This window comes from Trichechus manatus, unplaced genomic scaffold, assembly GCF_000243295.1.
Source record: "Trichechus manatus latirostris isolate Lorelei unplaced genomic scaffold, TriManLat1.0 scaffold00021, whole genome shotgun sequence".
NCBI lineage: Eukaryota > Metazoa > Chordata > Mammalia > Sirenia > Trichechidae > Trichechus > Trichechus manatus.
The window spans coordinates 7,918,532-7,934,954 of record NW_004443957.1 but is presented as its reverse complement, the minus strand read 5'-3'; the positions used below and the strand labels follow the sequence as shown (position 1 = coordinate 7,934,954).

At 38.4% G+C, this 16,423-nt stretch overlaps 1 protein-coding gene across 1 annotated transcript in view; it reads right to left on the bottom strand.

Moving 5' to 3' along the window:
* Positions 1 to 16,423, bottom strand: part of TTC13 (tetratricopeptide repeat domain 13) — a 97,409-nt gene that overhangs the window by 51,894 nt on the left and 29,092 nt on the right. Inside the window, exons 2-4 of the mRNA XM_023728156.1 lie at positions 10,755 to 10,849; positions 7,763 to 7,838; positions 3,621 to 3,691 (exon numbers count right to left, since the gene is read on the bottom strand). Coding sequence (XP_023583924.1) covers positions 3,621 to 3,691; positions 7,763 to 7,838; positions 10,755 to 10,849 — 242 coding nt within the window. The remainder of the gene's footprint in view (positions 1 to 3,620; positions 3,692 to 7,762; positions 7,839 to 10,754; positions 10,850 to 16,423) is intronic.

Genomic DNA, 16,423 nt, shown 5'->3' with positions numbered 1-16,423 from the left:
AAGTGACATAATGGCTCTGATGCAGTGACAGCACTCATTCATATGCTTTTACAATCAAGAGTTTCAACGCAGGTTCACATGTATAACCTTGTAACTGTGCTATTAAAAATCCTGATGCTTGGAGAACATTTTTTTTCCTGTACAGGAGTACCAAATGAACCACTGTGGATAAATATTCAAGCAAACACTTTGAAATACATAAGATTATGGAACTATCCCATAGGCATGTACCCCGATGGTATAGCTACAACAACAGCAAGGTATGAAAGCTTGACAGCAAAGGATCATTCTGGAATTTAAGTAGCTCTAGTAAGTAGATCTAAATTTCGTATTAAATGATGTTATCAAAATGGTGTATCTAATAAAATCTAAGTCCTCATAGTCCCATTTGTTTACATTGTTATGCAAATGGAATCAAATACCATCCTCTGCTGTTTCATATTGGAGTTGGCCGGTTGTCCAAAAGAAAAGTTTTGTCAAGACTTACTAAACTCAAGAAAACTGAAAATTTTGTGTATGAACAATTATCACTTTGCAGATTTGTTAAAGAATGTTTATGAGCTTAAAAACAGACTTTTGAACAACAGGAAGATCCTGTAAGAAACAGGTGAAAATATATTAATGTACTGACAAAAACGATTTTCTAGTGATATGTAGTTCAGTTATAATTTGAAGAACTGAAAAGTAGTACAGTAACATCCGTGTATGCTTGAGGAAAAGCTTCATCACTATTCAGAAATACCGGATATGAAAAAGTACTGTTGGGATAAAATCTTATTTCATCACCACAAGAAACTTTAACACTGTATTTGTCAATAAAAGAAAAAGAAAAGCAATTAGATTTAAAGAATATTCATGCCCTTAAAATACAATTTAAAGAGACTGGTCAATGTAAATTCTGTTTTGTGGTGAGAAAGAAGTTTTTGTTAATTGGAAAAGAAACAATAACTATTCTTCAGCCATTTGCTACCACCTACACATGTGGTTTCCTGACGGTATTAAAAAAAACAGCAAAAATCAAACCCATTGCCATCCAGTGGATTCTGACTCATAGCGACCCTGCTGGACAGAGTACAACTGCCCCATAGGGTTTCTAAGGAGCAGCTGGTGGATTTGAACTGCAGCAGCCATAGCTCTTAACCACTGTGCCCCCAGGGCTCCTTCATGGTGTTAGTTATCAAGAATTTGAAGAAATCAGCTAAAAACTCATGAACTGGAAAGTGTGCAGCAATTTCAAACATAAAGCCTAATACAGAAAAGTTGTGTCCAGAAAAGCAGAATCAAGTAAGATTTTAATCTTATGAATTAAAAAAAAAATTTTAGCATTTAATATCAAATCTTTTTCTTATCATAATCATATAATGAAAGAAAATGTGACAAATTCCCACCAAGCTTTACATGATGCTTCTAAATCTGCTTCTGTTAACCCCAGTGTGCCAAACAAATATGACTTTCCACATGTGCCATGATGTGAAAAATGTTGGGAAGCAGTGAAATAAGGGGTAAGAAGAAAGTACCAAGATAAGCACCAACAGGAAAGAAGAGGGCATTTTCATTGCTATATAAAAACGTGTTACAAATGATCACCCAGTTCTTTCTTTGGTAGGCCCGGAGTATTTGAACTTTCTGCTGCTTCCCCATCCTCCACTCCTGCCCCATCAATAGCCTGAATCACCAGAAAAGCAGTCCAATCTTATAATCCACACATATTATCAAAGAACTTCTCAGTTGAAAACAACCCATTGTATCATGCTGTTGTTGTCAGGTGCTGTTGAGTTGGTTCCGACTCATAGCAACCCTACAGGACAGAGTAGAACTGCCCCATAGGGTTTCCAAGGAGCGGCTGGTGGATTTGAACTGCCGACCTTTTGATTAGCAGCCAAGCTCTTAACCACTATGCCACAAGGGCTTCCATTGTAGCATAGACTGATGAAAATGTCCATCAAATTTCAATATATTAGTATCTTTTCTCTGCACAGAGAAATCTTGATTTGCTTTCTGAATGCAATTACAAGAGAAGCATAAGATATTATACAGCCCGCTAAAATCGTAATATTATGTAGAAATACTGAAAAACATTTACAGTATAAAATTACGTTAAAAAGAAATACAAGAGAGTACATATATTCAGAATATAAAACATTTACAAATGCATACTTTGAAAAGGTAATAAAAATTTAAGTAATGTTAGACCTGCATAATTAAATATTTTTTATTATTAAAATTTTTGTCTTAATATTGTTATACTGCCTTCAACTATAATGACAATAGTATTTTTCAAAAAGTTAAATGAATTGATAATATGTCTGCAAGTTCCTACTGTTTTCTGCTGTTGATTTCCGGAAATTAACTGACATTTGCTCCTACAAATGAATCAAAACCTCCTGTTCAAACAAGGGCTCAAGTGTTAACTACGAATAAGTGCTTGTTAACCCTTTATAACCTTTCAATGCTAAACAGAAAGGTGATTTTTAAAACTATTTATAATCTGTCCTTCTTACTTTAATCTCCACTGAAAAATATTATTTCATATTCTTCAGCACCAAAACATACAGCTGCTTTGACATGAGGACCTCAAAATAACAAAAAAAAAAAAAAAAAACCAAACCTCATCAATTTTTAAGAACCAAGAAAGAATTGTCTACATAATTAATCTTATTTTAAAAACCAGAAACAAAAGCCAGAACTAAGATTTCAGAATTACTATTTTAAAAATAAGTCTACCTGCTAGATTTTAAGCTGTCTGTTGGCTCTTACTATGATTAGCACAGATGAACATACTAGAATGGCACTCTGATTAGCTAAAATTTACTAAGGACTTACTAGGTGGTGGGCATTGGATACTAAGTACTTTATATATTTAATTTAAACTTAACAAGAATTTTTTGGAGGTAGTTATTATTATCCTCATAACCCAGGAGGTCAAGTAACTTGCTTAGCAGAGTGGATTAGAACTTGGGTATACCTGTAGTCTACTGGACAGACATATAAATAATAAATAGTTAAGCACCTACAGTGAATACAGGTAAGTAGCTACCGAGAAACAAAGCCACTGAGGTTAGGTCAGTGGTTTCAATACAGGTCTCCGGCGCAACTCTTACATGTGTGTGTTTATGCATTTTATCTTAGCCAGACTTTAACTTAGCCCCCAATCAATGAAGGTTCACATATTTCCATTGAGAAGTCTCATAATTATCTTTTAAAGTGAGAAACAAATTCATGAGTGTAACTTAAGTCATCATGCAGATCAACTCCCATGTATAAAGTAAACATCTGGAATTTCAAGTGTCTACATCTTATGAGAGATATCATGGTAAACTGTCTTTTTCAAACTTGTACTTGAATCCCATCTCTGCTACCTGATGGCTGGGAGACTATGAACATATTACTTGACCTCATTATATCTCATTTTCCTCATTTGAAATGAAGTAATGCTGCAAAGAATAAATGAGAGCACGTTACCAGGCTTGGCACCAAAAAGTGCCCAGTCAATGTGATTTCCTTTACTGTCTTGTATAGTCTTAAAATAGATGTTTTATTTCAGTACTTTAGCTATGCATAAATCCGTATTTTTGTCATGACAATAAACTTAAAATTACATAATTAAGAAAAAAAATTACCTGAAGCATTGTTGAAAAATGCCTTATTGCTTCATCATAGAGACCACTGCCAATCAACACATAAGCAATAGCTATGAAACAAAACACAAAAATATTAAAGGAAATGACAAAAGATTTCACACTGGAATCACTAACTCTAAATTCTTTGCTAAATCTTAAAATATACCTCCAAGGACTGGAAGCAGTAAAAGAAATCCTAGAAGAAAACAAGATATCATTGAATTCTTCTACTTTGAACCTTCCACCACTAAGCCTTCCAGTTCTATCTAGATTAAATTATTAATCTATAAAATATCTGCCTACAAGAATTATCTTTTTCTAAGCCCACCACGCACTTCCAAATCCCAAATAACCCTTATCGTGCTTTCTATCTGCATATAAAAAGAGCTATTAATAAGCCTGAATAATATTCACATAACATTGTATTGTGACTTTACTGAAAAAGTTATGAGAAATACTCGAATAGCATCACAAATCTAGATATCTAGAGATGTTTACTTTACTTCCAATTGTTTACTTTACTTCCAATTACCTAGTTTGAACAAAAACAGGGACTTAAATTAATATAAAGCCTATAAATGCTTAACTACAGAAAATTAATGCCACTGCAATGCAATGACGGCCTTTTCCCTGCCTCGCCTATTCAAAATATAGTCAAAATACTACCCAAAATATACAGTAAAATTGACCAGTTTTTGATCAAATTGTTTAGGCAAGTGATAGTTTGAAATTAGAGCTATGACAACCTCTTAAAACATGGCAAGATTTTGACTAAACTCTCACCTGTCCCCAAAAAAGTTTTTTATCTTAATATTCTAGATTAGATTACATCGCCCTAGTCCTCTCATCCCTCAGATAGGACCTACTATGTGTTCAAGAAGATAGGCAACTAAAATTTTTACTGTCATGAAGAGCCTAAATTCCTTGGCAGTTAAAAGTAGTAGGAAAATTAAATGCAGGGAAAGATATGAAGTATCTTTATAAGTAACCTGACAAAAGTAAAATTCAAAAATATTGAACATCATAATAATACAAGAGATTTTGGAAGCATTCTTCAAAATAAAACGAGGATTGGTTTTAACCTAGTTTCTTTGAAAAGATAAACTAAGGTCAAATTCATACTCAAAATGGTAAGAATGGGTATCATTCAGATATCTAAAATCCAGATAACCAGAGACATCTTTAGTGGCGGAGTATTAGTATTTGTAGTAAAAGCAATAATAATAGTAGTAGTAGTTATATGTATTACACTCATAATTTATGTGCCAGGCAAAGCATTGTCCTAAGCCTTTATATGAATTAACTCATTCACTCCTAAACTGCACTGAGGTAGATACACTTATTGTCCCCATTTTACAGGCAAGGAAATGAGGTATAAAGAAGCTAAAACAAGTAAGAGGAAGGAACAGTGAGCAGTGATAAGAGGCTGCCCGGCTCCGGAGCCCACCCTCTTAACAACAGACTACACTGAAATACGTCAAGGCTGTACCAGCTGTGTATGGGGCTGGACTGCAAACAGTCTGAATTCCTCCATGATTACACAAATGGGCACTAAGAAATGTGCAGCTTTCGTGGTTATTTGAATGATCACATGTTAGAAAGCCAAGATCTGGGCTCAGATTCTGGCTCTGCCACTCATGGGCTGTGTGATCGTGTGACGTCAGTCACGCTTCATCACTCTGTAGGTCTTAACAAGCCTGTAGAAAATAGCCTCAAAGGTTCTTTTCAGATCTAAATTTTTAGAATTTTTTAATTAATCTTCCCACAGTCAGTAAATATTTGTTAAATGAACAAATGAATGAATGAGCCATAAGAAAAAATGGTTTTAGGGGATACATTTTGTACTTCTGGGAACATATTTAAATTGTTGGCCATGACTGTTGGTGTTAGGTGCGGTCAAGTCAATTCCAACCCATAGTGACCCTATGTACAACAGAACAAAACACTGCCTGGTCCTGCACCATCCTCACGATCACTGTCACGCTCGAGCCCATTGTTACAGCTGCTGTGTCAAATCATCTTGTTGAGGGTCTTCCTCTTTTTCACTGACCCTCTACTTTACCAAGCATGATGTCCTTCTCAGGGACTGGTTCCTCCTGATAACACATACAAAGTACATGAGACGAAGTCTCACCATCTTCATTTCTAAGAAACATTCTGGCTGTACTTCTTCTGAGACAGATTCATTCATTCTTCTGGCAGTCCATGGTATATTCAATATTCTTCAACAATACCATCATTCAAATGCATCAGTTCTTCTCTGGTCTTCCTTATTCATCGTCCAGCTTTCACAGGTATGTGAGGCTACTGAAAACATCATGGCTTGGGTCAGGCGCACTTTAGTCCTCCAAGTGACATCTTTGTTTTTTCATACTTTAAAGAGGTCTTCTGCAGCAGATGTGCCCAGTGCAATATGTTGTTTGATATCTTGACTGCTGCTTCCATGGGCGTTGATTGTGGATCCAAGTAAAATGAAATCTTGACAATGTCAATCTTTTCTCCATTTATCATGATGTGGCTTATTGGTCCAGTTGTGAAGATTTTTGTTTTCTTTATGTTGAGGTGTAACCCATACGAAGGCTGTAGTCTTTGATCTTCATCAGTAAGTACTTCGAGTCCTCTTCACTTTCAGCAATTCCACTCAAATATATCAAATGCAGTTCTTAAATCTTCCCATTTAAAAATAAACATTTTATGAGAAAAATCAAAAGTATTCGTTTAAAAAAAAAAATCACCCTAATCCAAATCTTGTACAAATAAAAATAACTATTAGGATCTAAATTTTGTGATGTCCAAAGACAAAGGAAACAGCTGGAAATCTACAGAAATCACTACTAACCAGTAATTCCATTCTACATAATGTTTACTTTTAGATGGAAAGATATAAGAACTGTATTTGCTTTATGTCCCAGCAATGTATAACCTGACAGAAGTCATTTTTCCAAGAAGCAGCAGCATTTAAAAAAAAAACCTTTGGCACAAAAACTAAGCCAGCTTAGGGCCTATACTACCCAGCGTTAGTCTTACGAGTACAGAGGAGGACCCATATTCAGCAGTAAATACAGTGACTATGAAGCTGAAAGAATCCAAAGACTTCAGAAGAGACCAAATCTGAAGCCTTAAAGGGTAATTAATTCAAAGTCTCCCAAAAAATGTCACCAAAAAGTGATTAAACCAAAAACCATACCCATAGCCGTCAAGTCAACTCTGACTCATAGTGACCCTACAAGACAGAGCAGAACTGCCCGATAGGGTTTCCAAGGAGTGGCTGGTGGATTTGGACTGCTGACCTTTTAGTTTGCAGCCACAGCTCTTGACTATCATGCCACCAGGGCTCCAAAAAGTGATTAGCACTTTCAAAACAGTCAGCTCTCAATGACCTACACTAACAGGAGAAAGGAGACAATATCAAAAATGGTTCATCTCAATACAAACTGTGGATGGCCGCAAAAATGGTAAAATGATTAAGTGAGACTGAGAAGATCTCCTACAAGAGCTTCGGACAACCACGCCCCACAGGGACCACCGCGTACTTAAGTTTGTCTACTGCAGCATCTGGGTGTCTATTCAGTTGTGCAAGTGGACTGGGCAATAAGGGAGGCACATCAGAAGCACGTCTGACACTGCTGAAACCAGCCTGCTTTAAACACGCCTTGGACAAGCCAAACTACATGACACATTTGCAGATATGAATGAATTCAGTTTGTCTACACCCACATTCTGTGACCCAGCAAGAACCGACTGGCCTCAAGAATAAAAGAAATTTAAACTTAGCTATTTTATTACACAGAAGGATAAAGTAAGTTTTCTGTGATTGTATTCTTTCACTTCTTAACTGTTCATATTTATGACAGTATACAAACAACCTTTTCATGAATGATTAATAATTACTAATTTCCACAGAAACACAGCTGGGAAATTTCTTACAGACCATTCCATCCATTCCCTTTCTTTTTTTTTTTTTTTCTTTTAAAACATATAATAAATTGGAACCTTAGAAGAGTTGAATGCCCTATCCTAGGTCAAACAGCTCGTTATTGGCAGAACCAGCTTCAGTGTTCTTTCTACCACACCACCCTGCCTTCCTGTTCTGCATCTAATAATTCTAGGCAAATACAGCAATATTCTGAGATTCATCTTACCTAACTCCTCATTTGTGCTGTCATTATCAGTAGCAAATGGGAATCTCTTTTGTTCTGCAATAGACTTGGCCTGGCTCTGAAAAAAATACCAAGAAGACAGTTTAGCTTATCACAAATGAAGAGAAAACTTATACTGTGAACTTGTATTTTTAAAAACTAAAACTACATTTGATTTAAATTAAAGTAAGAAAGTATTAGGTTCAAGTCATACTAATCACAAAAACATAGTTTGTGGTATAACAGGTTTGCTCCCTCATATCACTGGTGGTCCCATTTCCAATTAGTGGTCCCTTTTTACTTCTATAGGGATTAATCTTGCCAGCTGCTTAAGAGTTCACTCCATAATTTCAGGGCCTTTTAATAAACTCAATTATGTTGCAAAGATTACATTCTAACAACCAGTCCTCCAATGGGGCTTACTTTGTAAACTCTAACAATATTTTAGAAATAATACAAGTTGCACAGAGATGATGCCATAAAAGGGCCAGTGAAACTTCACCAAGAAATAAGACAGTCTATTAAATAATGCAAAGCAGGTTATTAATCAACCATCCTACTTAATTTAGTAGCCTCATCCTTGAAGAAACTATGCAGATACACATATGTACCTGTGGCAGGAGAGCCAAGACAAAAGTAGGGTCTGATAATCCATACAACTGCCATTTCCCCAGAAGATTTATTGTTAATAATAAGTACTGATGTACTTAGCCTATCAAAACCAAAACCAAACACATTGCCATTGAGTCAATTCAGACTCATAGCAACCCTATAGGACAGAATAAGAACTACCCCACAGAGTTTCCAAGGAGCACATGGTGAATTCGAACCGCCGACCTTTTGGTTAGCAGCTGTAGCTCTTAATCACTACGCCATCAGGTTTCCACTTAGCCTACAGCATACTCATTAAATTATAACTTTATACCAGTCACATAAGATATAGTTAAAACATGTACATACACACACACACACACACACACACACACACACACACACACACACACAGGAAATCTAAGACACTAAGAGACTAAAGGATGTGTTGCTTTTGGCAAAGCTTTAGGATTAGAACCCAGTGACAACCCAATTCCTTTTTTTTTAAATCCACAATACAGATATCCACAGGCATATACAACAGGCAAATAACTATACATGGGATACTCTTCCGACTAATTTATATGCTATTTAGCTAATGACTGGCATTTATTAGCCAAAATGAACTGTGATTTGTTGAGCTTCACTGACTTAAATAACAGGGTTTCGGGTTTCGGATATTTCCATTTCCATTCCCTGTACACTCAAAACCCATACTAATGCTCAGATACAAAGTGGTATTTGGTTTGCCCATAGAACAGGTCAAGAATAAGCTAGCTCTGATTAAAATTACAAGCCAATGGTGCAGACCAGAAGAACAGCCCATCTTGGGAGGTTCACTCATTCTACTTCACCCCATCCAGAACGCTAGACAAAATGAGACATCTGGAAATCCAACTATCACAGGGATGTTTTACGTGTTACTCTCTCCAGTAAGACCTTGGTAACTAAAGAGACACCCCATTAGTTCCTTCTTATTTTACTATGTAGCTAGGAGCTTTGACACGTAGGAATCTTGTAAGGTTTCTTTAAGACATGGCATAACAACGTATGTTTAGGTGTGGCCAGAACACAATTCCTTCCTCTCTGTCAAACAGTTACAGATAAACACATAGATCTGAACAATTTCATTGCTTAATAAACTGCTTATAGTGAAGGGAAAAAACTATAGATATTGCTTTTAAAATTTAAAAAGTCTTAATATTTCATCCAGTATTTGATATGATATTTGATGAACATCTGACTTGCCAAGACTTTGTGCTGAAAAATACGGGGATGAGAACAGAAATGAAATCCCATAAAATAAGAAATCATTTACCAAGCCACATCAAGAACTACTAAAGAAATATATCTGATGTAAAATTGTTTCTATTAGAAATAAAATCTGTAACAAAAGCGGGCAGGAAAAGTATAGTATGAACAATTGAATTCTTGATCAAAAAGTATCTTATTCCATGTCTAATACTACCCCTGTAGATATCTTCTGTGGACAGAGGTGAGGAGCTATGATCAAGTAAATTTAAAAACAGAAACTGACATTCCTAGTAGACTAACCCCAACCCATCCTTCACGTCCCTGCTTACGTTTCAGTGCCTGAAAGCTGTCTTGCCTGATCACCCTAATTTAAATAAGATTACATTACATTACCCTTTACTTCTCTTTCATATGATTTGCATAATTTTCTTGTATATTTATTTGTGTAATCATTTTGTTAGTGAGTGTAAAAGTCATGAGTATAGGACACAGTCTGTCTGGTTCACTGCTATATTCCCAGCACATAAAAAACCAAAACAAATCCACTACTGTTGAGTCGATTCTGACTCATAGTGACCCCTACAGGACAGAGTAGCACTGCCCCATTGGCTTTCCAAGGAGCAGCTGGCAGATTCGAACTGCCAACCTTTTGGTTAGCAGCTGAGTTCTTAACCACTGCGCTCCAAATATCTGTAGAATTAATGATTAAATGTATACTGTAAGTTCCCTATTTTCACCCTAGGGAAACTGAAAGGTCAAGATTGATGAACTTTCTCCCATAGGTTATTGGCTGGTACCATCTTAAACTAGAAATGCAACTAGTAGAAAATATTTGAATCCCAAGATGCCTCTGGGTGGACTCGAACCTCCAACTTTTTGGTTAGTAGCTGAGCACTTAACCTTATTTGCCCCACTCAGGGACTCCTAGAAATAAGATTCAGCCATGGTCTCCTAGATCCAGAATGATGGACCATTCCATTCATAAGTAATAACAATTCAATGTGACCAAATAACAGATGACCTAGCTTTACCTTGTGCACATAAAACCAACTGGACCTAGCTGATAAACAGAAGCAGCCCCCATTTACTGGAACTAGCTCATTGTGTTTTAGGTCACAAAACACAGAAAGCATGGATGAAAGAAGCATACCAGAATCTTTTCTGTGTTGAGGGAAAGCAAAGAGTCACAAGCTGGTGATCCTTTGGGCTCGCAGTCTGAATCGTGGAAGTTCAAAAAGGAAGACTCTGAAAAGCAAACATTCCTTGTTATTCTCTTCACTTTAAATATATGGTTCTAGCTATGAATTGGAATTTTAAGAATCTACAAAATCAAAACAAGGACAAATGTGAAAACACTAAAAGCCACAGCATCTTCCACATTTACAACTGTGTAACGTTTTATGGTTTCCACATGTTGTGCACATACATGAGCGATTGTCCTCACAACCCTCCTGGGAATGAGCAAAGTGAGTTAGACCCCTCAGATGATGAAATGAAGTTTAGAAGGGCTGTGACTTATCTAAAGGTAACAGTGACAGAAATAGTACTAGCTCAATGCTCGTTTCACTAGTCACGTGAAATTAATATAGTTCTTAAATCCTTTAATTATGCATCTTCTATCTGCCAACATTCGTCACACATTTAAAAGAAAAAAATCACAATAGGGAGATTTAAAGGAATAAAATGAGAGGAAACAAAACCAGACCAGGGAGACCTAATGTTAAAAAAAAAACAAAAAACAGGTGCCACTGAATTGATTCCAACGCATGGTGACTCCATGTATGCCAGAGTAGAACTATGCTCCATAGGGTTTTCAATGGCTGATTTTTCAAAATAAATCACCAGTCCGTTGTTCCAAGATTCCTTTCTTCCAAGGCGCCACCAACCTTTCAGTTAGCAGCAAGCACATTAACTGTTTGCACCAATGTATACTAATTCTGTAGTCATTAAAGAGCATCAAATTATGTTCAAGGAATCATTTGAAGGAAAGCATAGACTATAGAGTAATACCAAAATCAATCTGTTCCCTTAAGGAACTTAAAATTTAACTAGATAAATTCTCATACATATAAATTTTACATTGTACGTCTTCACATTATAAAACAGGACATGGTCTGGCAAAGAAGCCCTGAGGTAGTTATTGATTACAAACGGCTGGAATGCCAAATTTCACAGGAGCACAAGTAGGGTTTAAAAGGATGGATGGAATCTTCTACAAAACACTAGTAAACCAAATCCAACAGCATATTAAAGGGATTACAGACCATGAGTAAGTGGGATTTATCCTAAGAATGCAAGGTGGTTCAACATAAGAAAATCAATCAATATAACTTACCACATTAATGGAACAAAGGAAAGAAACACATGAGCATCTCTATTGATGCAGAAAAGGCATGTGAGAAAATGCAACATACTTTCATGATAAAAAGACTCAGAAACTAGTAGAGGGGAAATTTCTCAACATGATAAAGGGCAATTATAAAAAACCCACTGCTAACATCGTACTCAATGGTGAAAGACTGAAAGCTTTCCCCCTAAGATGAGAACAAGACAAGGATGCCTCCTCTCACCACTGCTGATCAACATTGTACTGGAAGTCCTAGTGAGAGCAATTTCGCAGGAAAAATAAATAAAAGGTACCCAGATCAGAAAGGAAGAAGTAAAACTCTCTCTCCATGCAGATGACATGATCCAGTGCACAGATAATCCCAAGGCATCCATGAGAAAGCTACTAGAGCTAATCAATTAATTCAGGAAAGTGGCAGGGTACAAGGTCAACACAAAAAAATCAGTTGTGTTTCTATACAGTCAGCAATGAACAATCTGAAAAGGAAATGGGGGGGAGGGTGGTGGATTCCATTTACAATAGCATCCAAAGGAGTAAAAAATCTAAGAATAAATTTAACCAAGGAGGTGAAAGACGTGTACATTGAAAACTATAAAACACTGCTCAAATAAATCAAGAAGACCTAAATAAATGGAAAGACTTGGATTCATGTATTGGAGAACTTAATATTGTTAAGATGTCAGTACTACCTAAAGTGATCTACAAATTCAACATAATCCCTATCAAAATTTCAATGACCTTTTTTGCGCAGAAATGGGAAAGCTAGTTCTCAAATTCCTATTGGAATTACAAGAGGCCCCAAATAGCCAAAACAACTTTGCAAAAGAAGAACAAAGTTGGAGTCCTCACATTTTCTGATTTCAAAACTTACCACATAGCTACAGTAATCAAAACACTGTAGTACTGGTATAAGGAAAGGCATAATGACCAACAGAATAGAATTGAGAATCTAGAAATAAAACCATACATTTATGGCCAACTGATTTTTGGCAAGGGTGCCAAGTTCATTCAGTGGGGGAAAGAACAGTCTCTTCAACAAATGGTGCTGGGACAACTGGATCTCCACATGCAAAAGAATGAAGTTGGACCCACAAATCATACCATATACAAAAATTAAGTCAAGCCAGGGGACCCCAAGATAGTGCCTTAGACTGACATATGATAATGTCCCCCTAAAACAAAGACTCGAGAAGCCAACTGAAACAGATACAGATGCCAACCTTGGAACCCTGAACATCAAACAGAAGTCTGAAGAATTGGCACCACATGTAAGGAGAAACAGAAAACAGCGGATGTAGAGATTTACGGACCCAGCTGGCAGCTTGGTACCCTGTCAGCTGGCCCAGCACGGCATGGCCATCTTGAGACAAAGCAGGCAGAGTTCCCAGGTGAGGAGCACAGGAAGGCAACTATACAGAATTCACAACAGGAGAAAAAGATACTGGATAAACAAACCCAGAATGAATCAAGGTGAGCAGGATGCAAGCCAGGGCTAAAAAGGGAAAGTATAGGAAGACTGGGCAAGAGTTCCACTGATTCTGAGACCACAGAGAAGGGAGGGAGCCAGGAACTGGGGAAGTGACTACTCACCAGTGGCAATGCCTGTCCATCTCGCCAGGAAACACCCACTGAATAGTAAAACCATACAGTAGCAACTAGAGGTCCCCAACCCAGCCAGCTCCATGCAACCTCCTGTCACACATTTAAACAGACCAAGCCCCAATTCCCTGCACCCACTCCCAGCAACTGGTGGGAGAGACCAGTGGGAGTACACCTGCTGCCTGGCAATTGGCGGGAGCACCTCTTTGCCTGCAGCCTGGCGACCAGTGGGAGTGCATTTTTGCCCCAGCCTAGCAGCTTGCAGGAGTGCTCCCTCATATGCAGCCCAGAGATTGGTGAGAGGGCACCTGTAGCCCGGTGACCAGTGGGAGCACACGCTTGCCCCGCCTAGTGACTGACAGGAGCTTCCCCTCGCCTGCTGCCTGGTGATCAGCGGGAGCACCCTGGAACCTGCCGCCTGGTGACTGGCAGGAGTGCACTTGCAGCCCAGCGACCAGCGGGAGTGTGCCTGTAGCCTGGTGACCAGCGGGAGCACCTTGGCACCTGCTACCCGGCAACTGGCAGGAGCGTGCTTACAGCCTGGAAACCAGTGGGAACATGCCTGTAGCCCAGTGACTGACAGGAGGATGCCTGTAGCCTGCTGACTGATGGGAATGTCCCAGCACCCACTACCCAGTGACTGGCAAGAGCACAACTGCAGCCCACAGCCTGTAGACCAGTGGGAGGACACCTGCGACCCAGTGACCAGGAGGAGCACCTCCTCACCCATTGCCAGGTGACTCGTGGGAGGGTCCAGCACCTGCTGCTTGGCAACCAGCGGGAACGCCCCTGCATCCACTATCCAGCAACTGGCGCAATTCCCACATAGCCATACTGGAAATGCATGCTGTGTCACTGCACAGCAACCAGCAGGCATGCTTCATGCCCTAGCCCAGAGACTAGCAGATAGACTCTGGCGCACCCTTCCAACGACTACCTGGCACAGCACGGCAGACATACCCCATTACCAGTGACTGCCAGGTGCATCCTGACAGGCTCCAACAGTGTCCTCGCACAACAACAAGCAGGTAGTCCCTCTGCCAGCAACCAATAATCCACGAGGCTACAGCGACACGCACCCTACACCCAGCCAGTTCCTGCAGGCTGACACCAGATGCATGGAGACCCCTTGATCTCCCACCACCTACTGTGACACCAATTCGGACCTGCACAAAGGGCCTACCCCTTCCATTTGAGTAGCATTGCCACTCTGTGGTTACAAAGACAACCTGTCCTGCTCTCCAGCAGACGAACAACTGCTAACACCAACCTAGAAGGATCCCACAGCCCCACAGGGGCTGTGGAAGGACCCTGACCACACAACACTAATCACACAATATCAGGGAAAGAACCTGCCCTCCCACCTCCACTCAATCCGGTAAGGGAAGACATATGAGCCTAACCACAAAGGACTTACATGTGGGTGTAACCCACCATATCCACTAGAGAGGAAATCACTCCTAGCCAACAGATACCACCAAAGTCACACACAGACCACAACCACAAAACAACAATTAAAATAATACAAAGGAAGAAAGATATTGTAAACGGAAAGAGAAGCAAAGCTCTGCATACATCAAAACAAAACAAAAAAAATCAGCATACAATCAATAAAGAAATATATTAATAAATTAACACCTAATGCCTCAGAGACAGCAGACAATAACAAATCATATGAAGATGGCTCAGACTAGTAGGCAAAACATAGGAACAGAAACCTTTCCTGAGGAAATGGTAATGCATCTACTTGATAAGGAATTCAAAAGAATTATATATAGGATCTTCAAAGAGATCATGGAAAAAACAGACAAAATGCTAGAAGAGTTCAGGAAAACAATACAAGAACAAAATGACAAATAAACTGATAATTAGAAACCACACAAAAACAACTAGAAATACAGAAGATTAATAATAAAATATCAGAAGTAGATAACTCATTGGAAGGACACAGAAGTAGAATTGGATCAATGGAAGACAGAACCAGCAAAATAGAAGACAAATCCCTTGATACCAACTTGTCTGAGGAACAATCAGAAAAAAGAATGAAGACAAATGAAAAAGCCTAGGAGTTACGTAAGACATTATCAAGAGGAATAATTTACACGTAATAGAAATTCCAGAACAGGGCGGGGGGGGGAAGCACTGAGAGAATTTTTGAAGATTTACTGTCAGAAAACTTTCCTAATATCATGAAAGATAAGGTTTCCACCCAAGAAGCTCAACAAACCCCATACAGGATAGATCCCAAAAGAAAGTCACCAAGACATACCATAATCAAACTTTCCAAAACCAAAGACAAAGAAAGAATTCTAAGAGCAGCTTGTGAAAAAGGAAGTATCACCTACAAAGAGGCATCGATAAGACTAAGCATTGATGTATCAGCAGAAACCATGCAGGCAAGAAGGCAATGGGATGACATATATAAAACCCTGAAAGACAAGACTTGCCAACCAAGTATCATATATCCAGCAAAAGTGTCTTTCAAATATGATGACAAACCTAGGACTTTCCCAGATAAACAGAAATTTAGGGAATTTGTAAAAACCAGGCCAACCTTACAAGAAAAATTAAAGGGAGTCTTTTGGACAGAGAACCAATGACATCAGACAACAAACGGAAATTTAGACACATAACACCATCACCCAGATGTCAACCCAAACAAAGAATTCTCAAAAGTAAACTAAGCTGCAAAACTGAAAACAAGGAACCAGAGATGTCAATCTGTAAACAACGACAACTTCAAAACAAAAATGGGGAATAAATGGTGTAGTTATAGAACTTCCATATGGAGAGAAAGTCAAGGTAGTATCAAATATCAAGTAGTATCAAGACTGTTTTATACTTAGGAACATAAAGATAAATTTCAGAGTAAC